The 23,999-nt window shown below is 38.9% G+C and overlaps 1 protein-coding gene across 1 annotated transcript in view; it reads right to left on the bottom strand.

Annotated features, from left to right (window-relative positions):
* Positions 1–22,608, bottom strand: part of LOC132091705 (myomegalin-like) — a 29,612-nt gene extending 7,004 nt beyond the window's left edge. The window contains 23 exon segments of the mRNA XM_059497839.1: positions 678–866; positions 1,503–1,646; positions 1,761–2,005; positions 6,931–6,985; positions 7,082–7,317; positions 7,803–8,235; positions 8,362–8,478; positions 11,792–11,876; positions 11,955–12,037; positions 12,189–12,258; positions 12,866–12,981; positions 15,400–15,469; positions 15,599–15,718; positions 15,791–16,069; positions 16,161–16,355; positions 16,432–16,611; positions 16,701–16,838; positions 17,552–17,656; positions 17,758–18,126; positions 18,286–18,378; positions 19,118–19,237; positions 19,389–19,496; positions 20,765–22,608. Of these exon segments, the coding sequence (XP_059353822.1) occupies positions 678–866; positions 1,503–1,646; positions 1,761–2,005; positions 6,931–6,985; positions 7,082–7,317; positions 7,803–8,235; positions 8,362–8,478; positions 11,792–11,876; positions 11,955–12,037; positions 12,189–12,258; positions 12,866–12,981; positions 15,400–15,469; positions 15,599–15,718; positions 15,791–16,069; positions 16,161–16,355; positions 16,432–16,611; positions 16,701–16,838; positions 17,552–17,656; positions 17,758–18,126; positions 18,286–18,378; positions 19,118–19,237; positions 19,389–19,496; positions 20,765–21,955 (4,741 nt within the window). The 5' untranslated portion in view covers positions 21,956–22,608.
* Between the last annotated feature and the right edge of the window lie 1,391 nt (positions 22,609–23,999).

The following is a 23,999-nucleotide window of genomic DNA, read 5'->3' on the forward strand; positions in this document are numbered from 1 at the left end:
ATACAGTAAAACATTAATATTTTTAAATATTATTACAATTTAAAATAATGGTATTCTATATGAATATTTTCAAATGTAATTTTTTTTTACAGTGATGGCAAAGCTCAATTTTCAGAAGTCATTCCTCCATCACATGATCCTTCAGGAATCATTTGAATATTGCTGATTTTTGGTCATTTTCTAATTGTTATCAATATTGAAAATATTAAAGATAATATAATGATAATATAAATAAAAGAAGATGCAGAAGGGGATGAAGACAAATGTGATCTAATCTCCCAATGACTGATTTCAGTAATGTATGAAAATTTAGATGCAAGAAATAACATTTTTCATGCTAAAATCTCATTTTCATTAGTAAATTGTTTCTTCAATTTAATCTTGTATAGAGGAAGTTTGGAAATTATTATGGGGAAATAAGATTAAGCAAATCATTTTTGTATGCATATTAGTGCTTGAACATTCAACAACTGCATGATGCATCAATGACTTCATAGGTTTATATGACAAAATGTTTGGTTTAACATCAGATATCTTTACCGTATTTCAATTCAATCTCTGATTTCTATTTGGCAATAGCATTATTCCACTTAAGGGTTCAAATCTTGCCGATAGTGATTTAGTGGCAGAATTAGTATGAATCATTCTGTGCCACAAACACTCAAATGCAGGCTCACTGTTTCCAAGCTGTCTCTGGAGCATTTGAAGCTCTTGGTGAACCTCTGCCAGGGAAAACCTCCCACCATAATGGTGACAGGTTCTCAGGGGTTGAGTTTGAGGATCAAACACAGGCAGAGAAGACATTTCAGGACAGTGGAGAGAAGTGGAGAAGGAAATGGAGCTGGACAGAGGTACAGTAGAGAGGCCTAATGGGAGGACCCACAAAGAAACGGCTACAGATGCTTCATTGAGTGAGACTGTCTATGCCTAGAAACAGGTTACAGCTGGTCTATGGAACACACCCAAACTTTTAAAACAATATTAATAAAAAATAATACTAATAATAAATAAAAAAAGATTATTTCATATTTCTGAAAGTCTGTTATGATCACCAGGGCTGCATTTATTTGATCAAAAATCTAATAAAACAGTAATATTTTAAAATATTATTACAATTTAAAATAACTGTTTTCTATTTTAATATACTTTAAATTTGTATTTATTCCTGTGATTCAAAGCTGAATTTTCAGCAGCCATTACACAGTCTTCAGTGATACATGTCACATGATACTTAAGTAATATTTTAATATTCTGATTTTGTGCTCAAGAAACATTTTTTTTTATTATCAGTATTGAAAAGAGCAAGCTTTTTTCCAAGACTCCTTTTTTAAATAGAAAGTTCATAATGATTTATTTATTATTTATTTTAAATAAAAACACCATAAACAGTATAAAAAATAAAAAACTTGCTGACCCCAAATTTTTGAACGGCAGTGCGCATAGTGAAAAAAATAACATTGTTATGAGGGCATGTGTGATTTGGTACCCCTCGCTCTTCCTACCTGTCTGTGCTTGGGTTTCCATTGGCCTATGTGGTGTGCAGTGCATGCTGGGAGAGGTTTTGAAGGACTGGTGGCTGTGTGATGAAGTGATAGATGGAGGATTGGATGAATGTAATGAGGCTGGGCCTCTATGATCGCACGAGTCTGAAACAATACAGATGGACAATGAAAAAAGGAGGAAGAGAAACTAACCGGAATATGATAAAGGGGAGGGAACATAATAAAATATAGAAATATGATGTTAATAAAGTTAAAAACCTGTAGCAATTCTCGCTGCCTCCTCTTGGCCATATTCGCTGGCAGCGTCTAGCTCGGAGCACAGCTCTAGATCCTCATTGGTTGAGCCATGGCCATCTGACACAAAAGAGGTCCTGTCTGACTGGTCTGTAGCCACAGAGAGGGCATGACTGCTAGTAGACGTATCCAATCGTGGTTGTTGCTGGCCAAGTTTGGAGCGTAGTGCCTCAATGAGCTTGTCTTTCTGTTGTAGCTCCTTACTTAGCCTGAGGATAGACAAAAATGACATTTAGCTTTGTTTGTAAGCCAATCAGAAGATATTTGATGCTTAATGTACAGTGTAGGACCAATTCTATTTCACAGTGGGCGGGGCTACCCAGCTGCAGAAATACAAACCAAATGATCAACAAAATATCCCGTTGCTTGTTGTAGTGATGGCTAATTACTCGGGTTATGACAAAAACAAACAATGAGCACAATCTGCAAACACAAGAAATCTATAATTACACTATCAGAATATAAACAAAGTTCTCACTTTTCAGAATTATTCAAAACAAAAAAACTTCTGCAATTCCCACTTATGATTACTTTTGTTAATGTGGCACATCCATATGATGAAGCAACTGTGTCACGCTTCTCCTCATCTGTAAGTCAAAACAGCTAAACTAATAAATGTAAATGTCAGGATCTGATAAAAGTGAGTTTTGGGCTTATTATGCTAATGTGGATACAAATTAAGCATGTTGTACATGCAAATTGTTACCATTTTCTGTTTGCCACGTTCCAGGTGTGTCCTGCATGCTGGGCATTGGGCTAATTGTGTACCCACAATGAATTTCTTTCTGTTCATTGTTGTTGGGTCTTGTCGATATTACGCGTGTTGCAAACCTTCTCTCTGTTTGGATTTACCTTCTGTGGATTTGTTAAAGACTGCCCATCCTCATCATTATGTTTGTGTGAGTTCATCGACACAGTAGTGTGACACACAGTTATATGGAGCAAAATTTAACAGGACCAACACCAACCAATATAGACACCTGTCTTCGAAAACACAAAATCCGAACTGAAATGTAACCCCACAGGAGACTGATTTTAAAACACTTTAAAAAGGGACCAAATAGCACAACTCATGTAAAATACAAAGAAAACTTTTTTTTTAAAGTTGGAGTCAGTAAGATTAATTAGAAATTTCTATTCATCAAGGAATCCAAAAATATTTACACAATATTAAGCAGCACATATGTCTGAACATTAAATAATAACAAATGTTTCTTAAGCACCAATTTAGCATATTAAAATAATTTCTGAAGGATAATGTGACACTTAAGGCTTGAGCAATGGTTGCTGAAAATTCAGCTTTGCCATCACAGGAATAAATTACATTTAGTTTATTAAAAAATAGTAAATTTAAGGTTTTAAAAAAGTTTTATATTGTAATATTACTTTACAATACTGCAGTTTTTACTGTATTATGACCAATCAAATGTTTTGGTGAACACAGAAGACTGCTTTTAATTCTTAAAACTTTTAAACAGTAGAGTACAAAAACACAAATATAGCTTTAAATAGTCAAATTTTATGATTCTTTTCAATTTTATTTTTAAAATCTACTTCTGTAGAACACCTCAAGGCTCTTACTTCTCCATTTGTCTGTGCAGCATTCTTCTCTCCCTTTCTGTCTGCTTCTTGAGAATGGCCAACTCTCTCTTCTGCACCTGCCATTCCCACAGAGAGAAGGAAAAGAGTGATTCACGGTACAAGGGGCGGCTTTTGGACAGCATGGACCTCCACAGCGGAGCCATGGCCCCCCCGACCTGCCTGAACCCTTATGCTCCTTTGAGACCCAGTCACCGCCACTTCATCCTGGCTTTCCAAACCCTTGGCTGGCTGGGAAACACAGAGGAGCAGGTCAGGGGCCCCAGGACCAGCAGTCGAAGTAGCGCCTGTCAACTGGCTCTCCGTGGTAACTGGGTTGTGATCATTCGTGTGACTAAGGCTGAGGGGTTTGCCCAGATTGTGAGTAGTGATGGGGGAGGAGTTGGGAATCCCCAGAAGGCAGTTGGACGAAGAGCAATGTAAATCCCGAGATTACAAATCCCAAATTCTGAGAGAAATTCTGTTTAGTTACCAACCACAACAGAGTTTTAATACATACACAAAGGCAAAAATACTAATTGCTGTGACATCAAGCGTGGTCTTACTCAAACTCCTCTTCCTTTTCAAGTTCTTCTTGTACAATAGATCAAACACATCCTTCAGGAACTAATAATTACAAAGCCAACTTTATATTCCATTCGTCTCGATTTCAAAGAAACAAAAGCCACTGAAGTTGAATGTTCAGTAAGTCCTTCTTCTTGGAGACCAGTTCCTCTGTGCTTTTCTATTTATTCCCAAAGGAGGAAAAGGGTAATCAGAGTGTCTTCCTGAAACGTAACGTCCTTCCCCATGAGCCCTCAAACACAACAATCCCTCATGGTGAAGTGTGCGAGTATGCGTGGTCCTTGCTGTTGGGCTGATGCGTTCCTCTGTGCATAAACAGGGTGCTTCAGTCAAAAGGGACACATCTGTGTTCCAATAAACAAACATAAAGCATATCCAAACTATTATACGCTTTTAAAATTAGTCCTTGTTGCTCATGGTTGCATCAAGTTACTTCTTGTTTCTGTATGGTGTAATATCCGTAACCAAGCAAAATAAAAACCAAAGAGTAAATCCACTTCCACGGACAGGATAATGTCAATGTCCTCTTTTGCCATTCAGTCACGCTCTTCTTTCACAAAGCCTCGCATGTGGTCTTCTTCTTCCACTGTCTTCTCATTTTTATTGCTCTCTCTTTCTTTCTCTGTCAGCTTTAGCTGCCTCTGACCTATTTCACTCATGAGGTTTTAATAACTTAACCTGATTAGCGAAGGAGTCAACACCCAATCCAGAGCCTGATGGTCACAGCACAGCTAGCAACCAGGACATCAAACCGATGCAAATCCCCTCCATTTTCACTCAATTACAAACCCCAGCTAAATGAGCTGACTGGCAACAAAATACGGTTAAATCCAGGCGTGCATCTGGGCATCATTAAAACCACAGATCCACTGTGATGCAAGAAGTGAATTATCTTATTAGTTAAATGGTCCCTTGGAAAAAATATTCATGATTTTGTGCAGTAGGGAGGGATGGGAATAATAAAAAACATAATGGGTCAGTTTTTTAGTTCCTCTGAGCTATCCTCAACAACTTCTTTAACAATTCGGTAACACTTTAGAATAGGTAACACTAGTTAACTATTAACCACAACATTTCTCTCTACAAATTCTTAATTAGCTGCTTATTAAGAGTAAGGTAGTTGTTAGGTTTAGGTATTGGGTAAGATTAGAGATGTAGAATAAGGTCAAGTAGAATAAGGCATTAACATTAACCAGTCCTTAATTAGCACTAATACATGGCTAATATTCTAGTAATATGCATGCTAATAAGCAACTAATAGGTGTTACCTATTCTAAAGTGTTACCAACAATTCTTTTAGTACCTGTAAGAAATAAATCTTTGAGGGAAAAATAAAAATGATAATTCCAAAATAAATTTTAGTATGTTCTGTGGGCGAAATCCGGTTAACAGCCAAATCTCAATCGATTCCGGCATTAAAAGGGTGGTTGATCAGCTTTTTCAAAGGCTAGATTTTGTTTGTGTTCATGCTTCATGATGTAAAAAACCTGGTAAGAAGCTTTTTGTAGTCCTTATTAGCCTTTTTTGGAGTCCATAAACAGCAATATATTTAAAAGAAAATATCTCCCTTTGTATTGAACATTGAGCATCATAACTTTGCAGATGTTTTTTATGCTTTATCAGCAACATTACACACTAACTAAAGTTAAAAAAGTGAAATCATAATCAATCAACTCTTAAAAGAAAACAGCTTAATAAAATATTCCGAACCAAATATTGTTCCTCTAATGTCCAGTGGTTCTCTCTCCATTCTCTTCAACACAAGAACATCCAGCAAAACATGGACACACAAAAATGTAAAAGGATGCAGAAGAACTTGATTCTAGCAGTGCAACAATCAGGTATTTCTCATCAGGCAAATCCATCTAGACGAGCCAACAGAACGTTAAAAAAAGTTTCAATATATTTCATAAATATTTCTAAAAAGATTACATTTACACCTTTCCATTCAATATACAATATACAACAGCGCCTCCCAGCTCATGCATGATCACCCATTGACTACCGCTCAACACAATGCATCATGGCATAAAGGATGTAAATATAAGACTCATGTCCTGTAGCCATTCTGAAGGGGTACGGAATAAGGGCATGAATTCCGATTAAAATCGAGACACCCTAGAACCAGTGGTGACATTATGTAGCAAGCTTCTGACAGTTCGCATTAGCATTAGCATATAGCATCACTCAACCGGGCCTGCAGGCAAAGTCAAATAAGTCCACTTCAGTGCTCATGAAAGGGTAGAAATGAACCGAGTGAGTTACAGATGGAGGTGTAGGTGAAGAGATTATGAAAGAAAAGAGAAACAAAAGAAAAGACTACTGGAAACAAATACCTCAAAACAACCACTCAATATTGAGGGTCATGTCTACAGTCACATCTACTATAAAAAGGGCAAAAAAAAGTGCCATTTTCACCATAACAACATATTTGATTCTAAGAAATAGCATAATGGAGTTGAACTTGACTTTTACAATAAAAAAAGACAATATTAAAACCTAACCAGTCAGAGGATGTACAGTATGAAGGATTCACTTGACAATGTCTCGTTACTGAAATAATCCCTCACAATGATCCATCTCCAGACCGAACGTTTCCATGATGCTTACTGTGTGGGAAACTCACCACAGCTGGTGTCCCGAGTCAATAAAGTATCAGAAAGCTCTGTGATCATGCCAGCAAATATACACACTCCCAAAACTAAGCATTACGTAATAAATCTACTTTACTAAGGGAAAAGATGCTGTGCTAAAGCACTCCTCAAAGGCTCTTTATTGGGAGTTTAAACTGAAATGTGTGTCAGCACAGTCGGTCAATTTAAAACAAATCTCAACAAATCAATATCGCCAATGTGCTATACTCATCACATGTTCTGGCTGATTTAGTGTACTGACAGCAATGGGGAACCTGATTCAGTTCTGAAGTGCTATAATGACAAGGTATGATCAATAACATGTTCAGCTGACTCACCGTATTGCGAGCAGCTCGTGACCTGACTTGTCATCTGGGACTTCAGAGTGATCCCCTGTAATATGATAAAGTAATTAATTGCAATGTTTTTGTTACAGAAAAACTCTGATATTATCAGATGTATGTTGGTAATTATGCATTTTTCACTCACGGCCGCTGATTTTGGAGCTGACTCTCTGAGCGAGTGAGATGCTCTGGGAGAGCTGGTCTCTGAAGCTCTGTCCCATGTAGTAATCAATGTCATTAGAGCGCAGCAGCTCTTCAAAGGTCTTGGTGGTGTCTCCCAGGGTCTGAGTCAGAATATGGCACACGCCACGGCCCTCCCGCATCCTCTGACGCAGGTGAGAAAGCTCACGGGCCTGTGCTTAGATCAGCGTGTCAAACTTACTGCAGGGAGAAAAGTGAAAGTAGCAGTATTACTTACAGTGAAAATACAGTGACATTGTTAGTGCTATCAACTGATTCAATTTTGAATAGAATAAATTACTTGATAAACTGATTAAATAAAAAAATCTTTAATTGTTCTGATGGTAGTAAAATCTTTTATTATGGAAATATATCATAAATATAACAAAAATACCATTTTATATATATATATATATATATATATATATATATATATATATATATATATATATATATATATATATATATATATTTATACACGCACACACACACAAACATACGCTATAAAAAAACAATTTCTATAAAAATGCCATATACATTAAATGAAATATATTTAAAAAACTAAACATGATAAACTGCAATAATCTTACATTTTATTGAATTTATGTTACTTTATACATATTATAATCTAATTGGATTTACATAAATAATATTATATTAACATCACATTAATGTACAGTACTCACCCCGGCCGATTCACAGCTTTGCCATCTTCTGAATGACCTTTGCCCTTCCTGAGCTGCTCCTCCAGTGATGTCACACGGGAGACGAGCTCCTGCAGCTCTCGGTCTTGCTTGGGCTGGCGGGGGAGAGACCCGAAGCCATCAGACGACTGCCAGCCCTCGTCCTCCTCAGCTGTACTCTGTGCCTCAGAGTTATCCAGGCCCCAGCTGACCTCACGAAGAGAGCTGACTGAAGTGTGATCGCGTGTTTGGGTCTTCAGGCTATGGATCAGAGCCTGAGATTGGGAGAGCTGATGACGCAGGTCCTCTACCAGCTGCTGCAGGTATGTCACATCATGTTCAGTCGTCCCAGAGTTCAGTGAACTGGGACAACTCCACCACTGAGAGCCCCCATCATGATAAGAGGGAGATGTGCACAGCTCCAGATCATCAAACTCTGCAGCAGAGAAAGACATATTCATTATTTACAAGAAGTTGTTTTGATATAGTGTTTAAAAAGTAAAATTAGGCACTACAATTTTAAGACATAACGCCCCCTAGTGGTAACTCCAAATGAGACTACCTGGGCTGCTGGTCTCTTCTCTCTCTGCCTCATTCTCACTGCGGCCACATGTCTCGTACCCCAGATCCTGGATGTCCACCTGGATCTGCTTATTGTCCTGCTGTACTGATGTTTCTGCTACACAAAAGACCAGACAGATAGGTGTTTAAGGAACTGAAACTTTTCATATAATGCTTTTTATTTATGTTTGTGAGTCAGCAACCTTTTTTTAAATTTAATTATAGAATTTTTTTTTACTGTATAGTAAACAATAGTATAAAATAGTATAGTATTAATAAAACTATAGTATTGAAGTAGTAAATATAATATTTCAATATATAGTATATTGTCAGATTTATTCATTTTATTCCATTTTACTCAAGCATTTTACATGGCATCTGATTATATCTGCAAAAGAATCATTTAAGTTATCAACAATTCAGATATTCTATATAATCATTTTAATGCATCAACATTTAATAAAATATAATTTGAAAACTGTCATTGTTTTGAAAACCTGCTCTCCTGAAATAACTAAACATAATCAAATGCACTATTTTGACCATTTTATTTTACATACATTCAGACTATATACATTTAAGTAACTTTTGCTTTTTAGGAAATATGAGCATTATTTGTTAACAAAGATTTCTATCAGCAGTTTCACTGATGAGCTTGTGCAAATACTCACTGAGCAGTTCTCTGTAGTCTTTAAGTTGTTCGGCTTGAGCTTGAATTGTGGCTTCTGACAACATGAGTCTCTCCTGAAGCTCTTGTCACAGTGTCTGGGTTGTGTTCCCTGGGTTTCCACTAGGTGTCCTCCTGTTCCCACGGTGTGTATCATGGGGATTGCTTACCTGCAATTGGTTCCCTCTCCTGTGTTTCCTGTAACACTGATCGTGACAGAAGGACTCTGTCACAGTAGGAACCAGCGGTATGTCATTTTTCCGTTCCCCAGCCAAGATGGCGGAGCGGCGAACCAAGTACCTTCGGTTGACCGCCCTCCGCCAAGAGGGCAATGAAGTGGGTGCCCTGGCTCAGGTGTTCTGGTCCCTGGCTGAGGGCATGGGCTACAACGATGCGGCCCTCAAGGACTATTTCAATGGCGGGCTGGATGATCCAGTGCCATGGGAGGAGATGGCGCAGTTAGAGACACTGGAGTTCTGGGAATTCGTGCGCTACCTGCAGCATCGGCTTCGGTGGGATGCCCCAGCCACTTCTGTCTCTTCCGGCGGGGTGGTCGTCAGCCCAGCACCACTGCCCAGGATGGCAACCAGCCAAGCGCCACAACCCAAGATGGCCGCCAGTCCAGCACCACTGCTCAAATTGGCTAACAGCCAAGCGCCACAGCACAAGATGGCCGCTAACCCAGCGCCAATGCCCAAATTGGCCAACGTTCCAGCGCCACAGCCCAAGATGGCCGTCAGCCCAGTGCCAATGCCCAAATTGGCCACCGGTTCAGCGCCACAGCACAAGATGGCCGTCAGCCTAGCGCCACAGCACAAGATGGCCGCCTGTCCAGCGCCACAGCACAAGATGGCCGCTAACCCAGCGCCAATGCCCAAATTGGCCAACGTTCCAGTGCCACAGCCCAAGATGGCCGCCAGCCCAGCGGCAATGCCCAAATTGGCCACCAGTTCAGCGCCACAGCCCAAGATGGCCGTCAGTCCAGCGCCACAGCACAAGATGGCCGCTAACCCAGCGCCAATGCCCAAATTGGCCACCGGTCCAGCGCCACAGTACAAGATGGCCGCCAGCCCAGCGCCAATGCCCAAATTGGCCACCGGTTCAGCGCCACAGCCCAAGATGGCCGTCAGCCTAGCGCCACAGCACAAGATGGCCGCTAACCCAGCGCCAATGCCCAAATTGGCCACCGGTCCAGCGCCACAGTACAAGATGGCCGCCAGTCCAGCGCCACAACCCCAGATGGCCGCCAGCCCAGCACCACAGTACAAGATGGCCGCCTGTCCAGAGTCAGAGTCGAGTCAGGTGCCAGTTGACCCTCCAGAGTCGAGTCAGGTGCCAGTTGACCCTCCAGAGTCGAGTCAGGTGCCAGTTGACCCTCCAGAGTCGAGTCAGGTGCCAGTGAACTCTCCAGAGTCGAGTCAGGTGCCAGTGAACTCTCCAGAGTCGAGTCAGGTGCCAGTTGACCCTCCAGAGTCGAGTCAGGTGCCAGTTGACCCTCCAGAGTCGAGTCAGGTGCCAGTTGACCCTCCAGAGTCGAGTCAGGTGCCAGTGAACTCTCCAGAGTCGAGTCAGGTGCCAGTGAACTCTCCAGAGTCGAGTCAGGTGCCAGTGAACTCTCCAGAGTCAGGGCTAGTCACAGCTGATCCTCCAGAGTCAGGGCTAGTCACCGCTGATCCTCCAGAGTCAGGGCTAGTCACCGCTGATCCTCCAGAGTCAGGGCTAGTCACCGCTGATCCTCCAGAGTCAGGGCTAGTCACCGCTGATCCTCCAGAGTCAGGGCTAGTCACCGCTGATCCTCCAGAGTCAGGGCTAGTCACCGCGGATCCTCCAGAGTCAGGGCTAGTCACCGCGGATCCTCCAGAGTCAGGGCTAGTCACCGCGGATCCTCCAGAGTCAGGGCTAGTCACCGCGGATCCTCCAGAGTCAGGGCTGGTCACCGCGGATCCTCCAGAGACTAGGCTGGTCACCGTTGACCTTTCAGAGTCAAGTCAAGTCACCGTTGACCTTTCAGAGTCAAGTCAAGTCACCGTTGACCTTTCAGAGTCAAGTCAAGTCACCGGTGATCTTCAAGGACTGAGTCAAGTCACCGGTGATCTTCAAGGACTGAGTCAAGTCACCGGTGATCTTCAAGGACTGAGTCAAGTCACCGGTGATCTTCATGAACAAAGGCAAGTCACCTCTGATCTTCATGAGCAAATACAAGTCACCAATGATCTTCATGAGCAGTGTCAGGCCAGCACCAATCTTCTGGAGTCCAGTAAGGACACCAGGGGACTACAAGAGTTTCGTCGTCCCGTTGGTCCAGCCGCACGGAGGTCTGCTCCGCCTTGGGGGGCTCTGGTCCTGACCACATGGCTGTGGTGGTCTTCTGCTCCGCCTTGGGGGGCTCTGGTCCTGACCACATGGCTGTGGTGGTCTTCTGCTCCGCCCTGGGGGCCTTCCGCCCTGACCACACGGCTATGGGGGTCTTCCGCTCCTTGCTCCTTGTTCCCCACCTGTCTCCAGTTTCCCCATTATCCTTTTGTGTATTTATACCCGGTCTGTCTGAGTCTTTGTCACGGAGTCCTTGTTTAATGTTTATAGTTATTCACGTCCGTCGCTTCTTGCCTTGCCTTGCCTTGCCTTACCTTGTCTTCGTGTCTTGTTTATGTTCTGTTTGGATATTCTGGTTTTGACCCTGCCTGGACTGTTTACCCCTTTGGATTACCCCTTAAATAAAGGACTTACCTGCAATTGGTTCCCTCTCCTGTGTTTCCTGTAACACCGATCGTGACAGCTCTCTGCTGGACCTGCTCAAAGTCAGACTTCAGTCGCACCATCTTGCCACACACTGGATCCCTTTCATTGGGCTGAAATACAAACATGTATGAAAGTTTGCATTATAAACCCATGGACGATATTAACCTTCAGCTGTAAAGCAAACTCACCTCTACACCAACTGCATCCACCAGCTGTCCGTTGGACTGTCCATCTGACGTGCTCTTCTGTCCATCATTCTGAGGCTTTCTTCCTGTAACCATAATTAGTGTAGAGTTAAGAAAGCTTTCCTGTTTTAGGAGTACCGGACACACACACTCTTTAACATTTATTATTTGTGAAATATCCTTTTGTAAATTTGTTGCACAGATAACTGTACCTCATTTGAGAGAGAGAGGAGAAACCAGCCTTTTCCAACTGGGACTTGAGCTCCATCAGTTCTCTCTCTACTGCCCCCTTCTGCTCCACCAGCAGCTTGACCTCCACCAGTCCTGGACCCTCAGCTACTGCATCCTGGCAGCCCTGAAGACCTTTATGCTGATCACAGCTCAATGAAAGGAAAAGAAATAGACAATTTTTTTTACAACAAAAACTAATAAAAATGACAAAAGCACATAATAAAATGACTAAACATTACAAAAACAGTACACAAACAAAAATAAAGACAAAAAGAAAACTGAAAATATAAAAATAAAAGCTCAAAATACAAATCTCTTTGTTTTTCTTATTTTTAATAATTTATTTGTATTAAATTTGTATTTTATTTCTTATTTACATAAGATCTTTTTTAATTTGTATATTCCTAAAAAAATTATTATCTCAGATTTTTTAACATAAAGCACTTTAAAATGATTTTTGTGTATAAAATGTGCTATGTAAATAAATTTGATTTGCCAATACTATTGTATAGTATAAGTGAGCATGGTTGTAGAATAATTTTTTTGTATGTTGCAACAAGCTAGAATTTAAATTTTTGAAACTCAATATAAATGCAAAATATTTCAGATGTGCTGTATTTATATTATACCTTCAGACATAAAACTACATTAAACTATAATGCTTTCAACATGTTGTAATGTACCTGTATACTGACCAAAGGCCGAGCTGTCAATTTGGAGCACTCCTCGTCTTCGGCACAGTCTGCAAACTCACTATTGCAGTCTTCATCATCCTCCTCTCCATCATCTGATATAAATCCTAAAGGAAAAAGTGTTGCATTGTTAGTGCAGAAATACACCCAAATGCTTTTATACAATACACTTATGTTGCATGTGTCTATATGGAGACTAGTGGACATAATACTCTAAAGAGGGTCATCTTACTGACAGTGGGCTTCTCTGAGTAACCTTTCATCTGCAGCATATTCACAAACTATTCTACCATAAAACCAAGCTAACCCAGCACCATATTGACTCTCAATGACAAACAGATTCTTCAGGCCAGTATACAACAAAAACAAGTAGAAAGACTCAAATACTCAAAACTCAGCACCGACCAGTTCTGGATTCATTACAGTACTGTAGGAGTTAATATGATTTGTACAAGTTAACAGACTATTCAACAAGATTTTTTATTATTATGTTTTTGTCTAACTTTAAAATAGAATTAAAAAATAAAGGGTAACACTTTACAATAAAGTTCATTAGTTAACTACTTTAGTTAATATGAGCTAAGAATGAACAATTCTTCTACAACATTTATTAATTTTAGTTGATGTCTATGTCATCATTTATTAATGCATTATTAAAATCAAAAGTTGTGCTTGCTAACATCAGTTAATGTACTGAATTAACATGAACTAACAATGAACAACATTATTTTCATAAACTAATATTAAAAACTGCAGTGATACTGGATTTTAGAAAGAGGTATAGATAGCTGTTTATAGCCAAAAAGATTCTACTTTTAAGGAATATTACAAATATTTTTTTTATAAAGTGGAAGCTGCTAACACTATAAATTAATGAATTAATGCTTAGTGTGCAATGCATTTATTTTACAAATGGACAGAGTAATGTGACAATTTCACGACAGAGATTTGATATAAATCCAAATCTACTGGCTTCTGTTAAGATTTTAGAACCTGGATTGTGTGTCACAGGACAATACAGAGCAATGTCCAAAACGGCGTGTTTAGGACTTATCAACTATTTTAGCGGCATAACGCATATACTGTATGTATCATATATAAATGATAAATTAAATATATTAAGAAAATGTGTTTGGTTAGGTTTACTGTGCAGCTTTAAACTTGGGCACTGATTGTGCTTGTGACTTTGGAAAATGGAAAAGAATGGAAAGAGAAGAGAAAGATATAGAAGAGAAAAGATCAGCCCAAGGGCCACTATGTCCTAGTACAAATAAACACATTTTCACCATATCACCCCATTGGTTTTTTTTTTCCTTTTGATTGAGTATATTTCATCAAATAATTTACTGAGAGTGAAAATGATCATGGTACATACAAAAAAAATCTAACTTATCAAAAAGCACAACACATATATTATGTAAATGTCCATAAAGACATTAGTTAGGCAGTAACATGATGTATTCAACTCAACACTAATATGACATGTACATGACATGAATTCTATATGACATGCTACAAACATCAGTTATTATTATGCATGCAGAGACACAATTCTGTGACCCTGGACCCCAAAACACATCTTAAGTGTCAATTTTTCGAAATTGAGATTTATACATCATTTGAAAGCTGAATTAAATAAGCTATTCGATGTATGGTTTGTTAGAATCAGACAACAATATATTGAATCTGACAGTGCAAGAAAATCTAAATACTTTGAAAATCACCTTCAAAGTTGGCCAAATTAAGTTCTTAGCAATGCATATTACTAATCAAAAATTACGTTTTGATATATTTACAGTAGGAAATTTACAAAATATCTTCATGGAACATGATCTTTACTTAATATCCTAATGATTTTTTTTTAGCATAAAAGAAAAATCAACAATTTTGACCCGTACAGTGGTGTTTTTTTTTTTTTTGGCTATTGCTAAGAATATACCCCAGTGACTTAAGACTGGTTTTGTGGTCCAGGGTCACATATATTCTCTACACCTACTGAATAAATCATTATTCTAAAACAACAAAGCAGCACTTAAATACAATGAAACTGTTATTTTGTACTTCAGTCTTTCCAGAGTGCATTTTTACAGGCTTGTACAATGACAGTGAAATAACATAAGACCCACTTTTTAAAGTCCTCAAATTTATATATTAACTTTTTTTTTGCTTTAAATTAATAAATAACATTTAAGCATGTGGAATATTAGAAAAATGAGCTCAAATATAAATGATTAAAACTATTAAAAACAAAATGAAACATTCAAAAACTTCATGCACACAGGTAAGATTAAATATAAGTAAACATTATGTTGTTAGAATCAATTACGATAGCATCTACAAGATTCTACTGGCTTCAAATAACTAAAAATGCACAATTCAGTCTTAAGTTGTTCCTAATTCAGACACTGGTTAATCTCAGAAAAAGCTTATCTAGTAATTATAATCGCAATGCAATGCACAAAGCATCATTTTGTCCTCTGCAGCCAGGAGGCCACATTACAGACCAAACTGCAGCCCGCCCCCACCTCCAAAGTCAGCATGAGATTTAGCCCCATGTCCTGTTTCCATGGACACCAGTGGATCCAATATAGCCTGCTTAAAAAATAATAATCATACAAAATAGGTATAAACAGTTGAAACTGTACAGTACCAAACAAGTCATGTAGTTTAATGCTCATTCAGTTTATTTCCTTTAAGCTCAGGATATTTTGTTGATATGCTTACCTTGTGATTACTGCAGGCAGGGTCCTGATGTTCCACCTTCTCTCTCAGCATCTGTAGCTCTTGGGTCAGTTGCTCTACTAGTGGTAAATCTGACGGATCCACCAACTGCATCTGCAAGTCCTGAATAAATCAACTCAATAAACACCCACACCTACAAATCCCTAATTTTAAACTTAAAGGCTAGCCACAAACCTTGATGATTTCCTCTTTGATGCTCAAAGTCCTGCTCAAAGCCTCTATATCTGAGGCCTGGGTCTTGAGTTGGTCTTGGTGGGATGCCAGGGTGACATGCAGGGCAGTAAGCTGGTTCTGGGCCTCTCTTTCTCTGCGGAGAGTCAGTCGGAGCTCATCCTGAAGAGTTTGTGTGTCTGCTTCAGTTGACTGTGGGCTAGCCGATCGAAGTTGCCTACGTAGCTCCTGCAATCGAGCGGTCTGTTCGGCTACCACCTGACCCACACGCCCTGCAGAATCCTGGGAGATTGAATGTGATGGTAAAGAGGGATTTAAAGCTCAGGAGGTACATTAGATTGTGTTACGATGTCTGTCAGTGGTAGAGTGTTACCCTGATGTACAGCTCTCTTGCATTGATGGTGTTGAGCAGGTCTTGGACTTGAGAGTGATGCTCTTGAGTCTGTCTGCTGCGGTCCGACAGCAGCTCCTGGAACAAATGTTCCTTGAGCTGAAGCCGAGAATTCAGCTCCTCAGCCACCTCATTTGACCCGACTGACACTTTACTGAGAAGAACCGCAGTCATCTCCTGCAGAGAGATGGACAGAATGAAGCTAAAGACTTTAAAAGAACACACATGTGCATTGTCTGAAGTGTGCATTCACCTTCGCCTCTTTGGTGCGTGTGTGCAGTGATGTCTGCAGCTGACTGATTAAAGTGTCCCTTTCTCTCAGGCTGCGCATGTGTGACTCTTCTTTCTCATGCTGAACGTTCTGAACATTGTGCCAGGCCTGACAAACTTGCTCCAGCTCTAAACTTTTCCCACGAAGCAGCAACTCCAGACTCTGTACAGATTAGAACATGAAAATAGTTATGAACAAATCATAATGCTGATATTCACAATTTTAGCAGCATGCAGGAGTGACATGAATACCATGATTGTTTCTTCATTGTTGGACAGCACACACTGAAGTTTCTCCAGGTCTCTCTCTTTCTCTCTCAGCAGCAGTTGCAGTTTACGCACCTCGTCTTCCTTCTGTTCCATGCACATGAACTTATCATCTATCGCTCTCTGAGACAGGCGATGGAAAGTTTAGTGATTCATACACAACAATAATTCTAAGGAAATAAAAAATAAAAGACATATACCCTTCAAATATTTGGGTCTTTTTTTCTGAAATACATAATTCATACTAATTAATTCAGCAGTGAAGCATTAAATAGCTCAAAAGTGACAGTAAAGACATTAATAATGATTTCTATTTCAAATAAATGCTGTTCTTTTGAACTACATCAAAAATTCTTGAAAAAAATTATATCACAGATTTCACAAAAATGTTTTTTAACATTGATTAGAATAAGATATGTATCTTAAGCATCAAATCAGCATATAACAATGATTTCTGAAGGTTCATGTGACACTGAAGACTGGAACAAGTGCTGATGAAAATTCAGCTTTGCCATCAGAGGAATATTACATTTTAAAATATATTAAAATAGAACATAATTATTTAAAATAGTAATAATATATATATATTTCTAAATATTACTCTTTTTACAGTATTTCTGATTTAATAAATGCACCTTTGGTGAGCATCTTACCATCATCAAACTTAGTAATGTACATATTTCTAAACGATTTAAAATAATAAAACACTATAATAATTTAGTTTTTTTTAAATAATGATAATAATTATTATTACTATTAATATTATAGACAGCAAGTTTATTTGATCTATTAAGCACTTGTTTTGTAAAATAGTGTGTGTATGTGTGTTTATGTACCTCCAGTGCTCGGTCTCTTTCCTGAATGCGATGTTTTAGCTTGTGGATGAGGTTGTCTCTACTCCCAGCATGCTCTTTCTGACTATCCACTGGCTCACTGTAGTCCTGATCAAACAGAGTATATAGCATCAGAGATTAACAGCCTTAGCGAAAGTTTATGTGAACAAGGACTTGATTATTATCAAAATGTTCTTTGCATGTCTTACTTCTATCAGACGTTTTTTGTGCTCTAGTGAGGTCTTCAGATCCCGAATGGTCCTCTTTCTCTCTTTAACCTCTTTCTCCCTCTGTTTACATTCGTTTCTCCATTTCTCCTCCATTTGTTGTACCTCAAAGCGAGCCTTCTCTAGAGCAGCCTGTAGATCCTGGTTGTGCTTTTCTGCCTCCTGGTGATGTTGCAGGGCTCTCTGCAGGTCAGCCTGTAGGCGCTGGTTTGCATGAGCCAGGTCTTCTTCTCGCCTCTGGCCATGTTGCTGTACTCTTTGAAGGCCCTGCAGCTCCAACTGGGCTAAAAACAGAGAGCCCTGGAGGTCCAACAGATCAGCCTGCAGACGACTCGGAGCCACTCCAGACACCTGAGCCAACAAGCAGTCAAATCGTTGGGAGAAAGAACCAGATATCCAAGTAATTCTCTAGTGACAGTAATAAATATTACACTTAACAGAACTGATTCAAATGGATTTAAGAGTAAAAAGGAGTTTGATCTTTAAACTTTACTGAAGGAGGATTCCCACCTGCTGCAGCTGAAGCTGGTAATGGTTGTTCTGTTGCGTCAGAGAGTGCAGAAGTTCCTTATGCTCTTTAATGAGCTGGTGGAGATCAGTAATCTAGCATGAAAATACATTATTTTCATTAACATAGTTTGAATCTCATTTTCAAAAAATAAGGAATGTATCAATTAAGTATTGCAAATAGATCTTATCACACACTTATCAAATGATTTATCATATGGTGTTTGAGATGTTTATGTAGAAATAAAAGCAAGAGCTTTTATGTTATGTAAAAATGTGTCATTTTTTTATAATGTCTTCAGCTTTTTAATTGTTAGTTTTATCAAAAAGTTGTCACCTAACACTTAATTTACCTTATTTAACGTCCATAGCTTGAACAATAAATTTCATAGATTAGAATATCACTAAAATGCTACATATATAATTAAATGTCAACTATATTATAAATTCATCCTATTTTTTTTAACCCTCTCAGGCTCAAATTAAGTTTTAGTAACTTAGTAACTTTATTAACCTTTAGTAAAGTTTTTAGTACTCCAGATACATAAAATATGTATCTGGAGTAATAAGGTTTTTAGTTTTTTACTGTTGCAAATCAGCAACGCCTGCCTTGAGAGGGTTAATGCCTTTACTCAAAATGTGTTTCTGGGTCAAAGTGACTCAAAAAGATTACATATTAATACGCAAAGTTCAAAGAACTGATTTTAGATTATAGAATTATCAGTTAATGTGGCTATATGACTTCAAACCTAACTTTTCCCATATTTTAACTAACTAGCCCGAATGCCAAAGAGTGTGTTTCAAGCATGAGGAAAGCCTTTCGGGGCAGACATACCTCACAGTCTTTAGTGTTGAGTGAGTCACTCAAGGTCTGTATATTTCTCTCCTGACCACATGCTGCTTCTCTGAGAGAGCGTAGTTCACTTTCCATGTCCCCAAGCCTCTGCTGTAACTTCTATTGACACGCACAAACAAAAGACCTCAGCACAATAATGATTTAATGATTCTCATACCTGACGAGACACAACAACAGTACACCTTAATAACTTGACAGTCAAATGACAAATAACTGTTGCTTGATGAAACATCACATTTGATGTCAGTACCTTATTACTGCCCTCGCTGTCTCGGATCTTGGTCTGGAGAGACTGGACACACTGACCCGCTGCGTTCTCATATTCTGCCAGTTGACACTGCTGCTCCTCAATCAACCTCTGAATCAGACAGTTCATAGAAACAAATATTAAAAACTCTAAGATTACAGTTACTTGTTTCAGAGAAAGAGAGAGAAATTTATTAACATCTGATTTGATTTGAAATTAAAGTTGTCTTTTCTGCTGATGCAAGCAATATCAACTGGCCTGACAAAAATAACATTAATCAATCCAATCATACTTTTATAATTTCCTACTCAATATTCATTTTATAGAATGTAAATGTATTCAAAGAGATGTTTCATGTTTAATCATGCAAAGTCTATTACTGAATAAAAAAACTATTAATGTTAGTGAGGACACATGCAGCCTCTACAACTTCCTCAGGAAGTCCTATTTTTACATGACAGCATGCCATTCACTTCCTTGTTTTTCATTTTCACTTATTTCTGTCTCTATTTACTGACATAAGGTCTTATAATGATTAATATAAAATGAGTCTCTCTATAATAAACAGACTTTACTGTGCACAAAAATTTAGTCTCGCACAAAAGTAGCACTGCAGTTAAAGGATAATGTTTCTGAGCCCTGTCTACAGTAACATAAAGTGATTACAAGTGGCTTTTCATAATACAATACTGCTTACTGTGAACACTAAATATCAGATTACACATACTTACTGTTGCTTTATCTGTCATTACATAAGCACAATCAGGGTTTACCTATTAATGGGTTAAATTAAAAACACTGTATTGCCAAAATGATCATACATAATACTTCACACTGCTGTTAGCATATCCCTCGACACTATTGTGGAAACAGTGATTTTTTTTCTTCCAGAATTTTTTGACAAATAGAAAAATCAAAAGAGCAACATTAATTGGAAATTGAAATTATTTGTAACATTTTAAATGTTTTACTATTATTTTTAATCAACTAAATGCACAATTGCTGAACAAAAGTATCTTACTGACCTTAAAGTTTTGATTGGCAGTGTAAATATAGAGACAACATGTATTCATTAGAGGAGCGAGAATACAATGATCCCTTTAGAATAAGCCTGTGGCAGGAAGCACTGTTGCTCTCAACTATAGTTGCTAACAAGACAATGGGTAACCTAGTAATCAAAATCAGAGGTCTGGGAGGAAAAGAGGCCTGAAGGAGTTCTTCATCTACTCATCTAGTTTATGCCCTATAAATTAATCTTCCCTGTTTAATATATTTTGTACAAACAGAAGACGTTTTTCAAACATCCCTCATTTATTCCCCCTTTTCTTCATTCTAATGGTTTTCTAAGGTTTTTCTGAGATTCCTTGGGTCTTCTTTACCTTCTGAAGGCCCAATGGCTTGCACTGCACATAATCATCCAACCACAGCTCTTCCATTTCTGCCAACTCAAGCTGAAGCTCCTGCTGGATACTGGAAGGAGCATATGGAAGATGTGGAGAAATTGGACACTCTATCCCAATGGAAGGCACCTGTAGCAGAGGGTAAGAACTTCCCATGGGTGTAGATATACGTTTGAGGAGCACAGGAATTCGACTACCTCTGTGACTCTGAAGAGGGTGATATTCAAAGCTTTTAAGCAAGCTGAGGGCCATATCAATTCCACAAACAGAACTAGGCATCTTGATGGCAGATTGTTCCTCTTCAGACTCTCTCTGCACGGTGTTAGGATGGGTTTTTGGATAAGACTCTTGGGTGACATCTACAGCAGTGTCCAAAGACTCCACAGAGGAGGCAGGACTCACAAAGACAGGCTCTGAATCACTGGGTTGGCGAGATTGATTGTTTTTGTCAGGTTCCGTGTCTGGTGGAGGAGTGGATGGGATGGTTTCTTCAGCACTGTCCTGAACACTATTGGAGTAACGTGTGGTGGGCCCGCAGGAAGTGCTCCGACCCACTTTCCTGGGAACCTTGCAGACAGCCTCGTAATCTGAATCTGCCACTCGCAGTGCAGCGCACCCTTTGCACTTCCTGGGACGTGGACCTAAAGTGGCATCTGCTGCCGCATGGCACTGATGAACAAGGCATTGATGGTCTTGAACCTGCTCCTGAGTGCCGCCATGCTCAGCCCAGGACTCATAAACAGAGTATGCCAGATCATCCTGTAATAGAGCGTTGTATTCAGCTTCAGCTAGTCTAGAGAAGTCAAATACAGAAGAGTCTGCAGCACCGCTATCCACTCCAGAGTCATCTGCATTGTTTTTGCGGTACAGTCCACCAATGCACTGCCTAAGCCTGTCTTTCTCCAACAAGAGCTTCTGCATCCTTTCAATGGACAATGCTTCCACCCTGGCGATCACAGTATCGAAGCGGTACATTCGGTCCAGCATGAAGGCACACTTGCTGCAAGCAAACTCTCCCCTGCCATCTCGGGTCATTTCCCTGCCCAATGCGTAGGACAGCAGCACCTGCAGACTCAGCTTGGCCGTTGGGTGGAAGATCCATCGGCGCTGGTTACCATACAGCTCTCTTGCACAGATGCGACACACATCCTTCATCTTTGAATCCAACATTATAAATCTTCAATTAAATAATAATCTACAGTAGTTTGTGACAAGAGCCAAAGTGAAAATTTCACGGCATATAAAGTTCCTAAATTTATATTCTTCTCCAGTGCCCAGCAATGGAAAATAAGACATTTAAAAAAATAAGGAAGTATCTATATTCAAAAATATAATTAGAAATTATAACAGTTTCATGTCACTTTTTATCATAGATAAGATGACGCCTTTAATTGCAGTCAATACACTAAATCTGAAAGTTGAACTATTTTATATGCCCTTTCTAACGTTCTTTAAATAGATATATCGCTAAAAAAATAAAACTCGGTTTTGATTTCGATGTTGAGATGCTCGTCCTCGTCAACGGAAATAAAGATGCATGGTTTGTCCTTCACTCTCGAGCTCCAGATTGTGTTTCATTCGCCCTTCTGTGAAGACGCCGACATGACAGTCACAGGATATCATTTCCCACCGCCCGACTCCGGTTTAAAAACGTGTCAATTTTAAATAACCACCATTTGCCGAAATGTAGGCGGAAATAATATCATATTCTGTCCACGAACAGTCACACTAAAGGTTGACGTTATTTTGTGCATAATACGGTTTCCGACATACAGACAGCGGAGCAGCAAACGATGTGGCAACAGTGAGACGGGAAAACGGCGCGTACCATTTTCTGAACAAAAAGGGGGTCGGAAACATGCGTTTCTACAGTGTATCTTACTTATTTAAAAAGTATTAACGGTTTCTATCTTCTTAACACGCACTAATATTAAATTCAGTTTATAAACTGCCGTTTTATCGTCCATTGTTTGTCAACAGTGTTTTTGTAGATTCTTCGAGCACCCCTCGCTGTAAGCAGTGGTACCGGTCGCACACAGAGAACAAGCCAGAAGCAAACGAAGACACTACTACTTTACATACTTATTTCCATTTCGACAAAGAAATGCAACTGAGAAAGTGATTTTGTTTTTCCGACCTACTGGTTTCATAATATCTATCTATCTATCTATCTATCTATCTATCTATCTATCTATCTATCTATCTATCTATCTATCTATCTATCTATCTATCTATCTCTCTCTCCATCCATCCATCCATCCATCCATCCATCCATCCATCCATCCATCCATCTATCTATCTATCTATCTATCTATCTATCTATCTATCTATCTATCTATCTATGTCAATAGTTTTATAGCATCTTGAGCACTGCCCAATGATATGGTCAAGTGCATCTAGAAAATAGATAAACTTCAGATTGTTCAGAACAGAGAAGCCAAGCTAGTGCTTAATCATCCATTTCAGGCCAATGTTATTGATATGCATAGAAAATTATCATGGCTGTTTGTGCAGGATAAATTACTTTTATGACTGCTGGTATATTTTCACAAGGTAATCAAGTATCATACAACATGCTTTTTCTTTGAAAAGCTTGTACATGTGGGTTTTAGGCATGATTATAAAACATGTCAAAGTGAGTAAGGCTCAACTCTGTTTAGCACGTCCACAAACAAATTTGATGAAAAAGACTGTTTTATCATGGGTCTGCTGCTTGGAATAGGTTCCCATAAATATACAAAAGATTAATTGCCTATAGACTATGTGTTTCGAAGAAAATGTGAAGATATGCTTATAAATATGTAGATATCTATAATAACAAATAATTTAGTGATGTAACCATATTCAAGAAAAGCATTCCAGTTTAGGATCTTAATATTCGTGGTTACATTCCTGAATTGTGTGAATGGTTGTTTCTTTATATACATTATAATAAATGTGCAATTGTAATGGGCCCTGCTTGTAAATTGACTAAAAAGGTCAATTGTTAATTTTTACAAAGATTTAAACAAACAGATTTTCCATTAACATCCACACAGCAAAACTTGTGGGGATAGATGGATCAATCTCTTATCAGTTAATATTAATTATATTGATTATAGATAGAAATAACTGAGTGATGTCATGTTAATGGTGGTATTTGCACATTCTGGAAGTTGTTTGGTTTCTCTATGTGGATTTTACATTCGTATTTCTCTAGAATTTAGACAATGGA

The sequence above is a fragment of the Carassius carassius genome, chromosome 18 (assembly GCF_963082965.1).
Source record: "Carassius carassius chromosome 18, fCarCar2.1, whole genome shotgun sequence".
Classification (NCBI taxonomy): domain Eukaryota; kingdom Metazoa; phylum Chordata; class Actinopteri; order Cypriniformes; family Cyprinidae; genus Carassius; species Carassius carassius.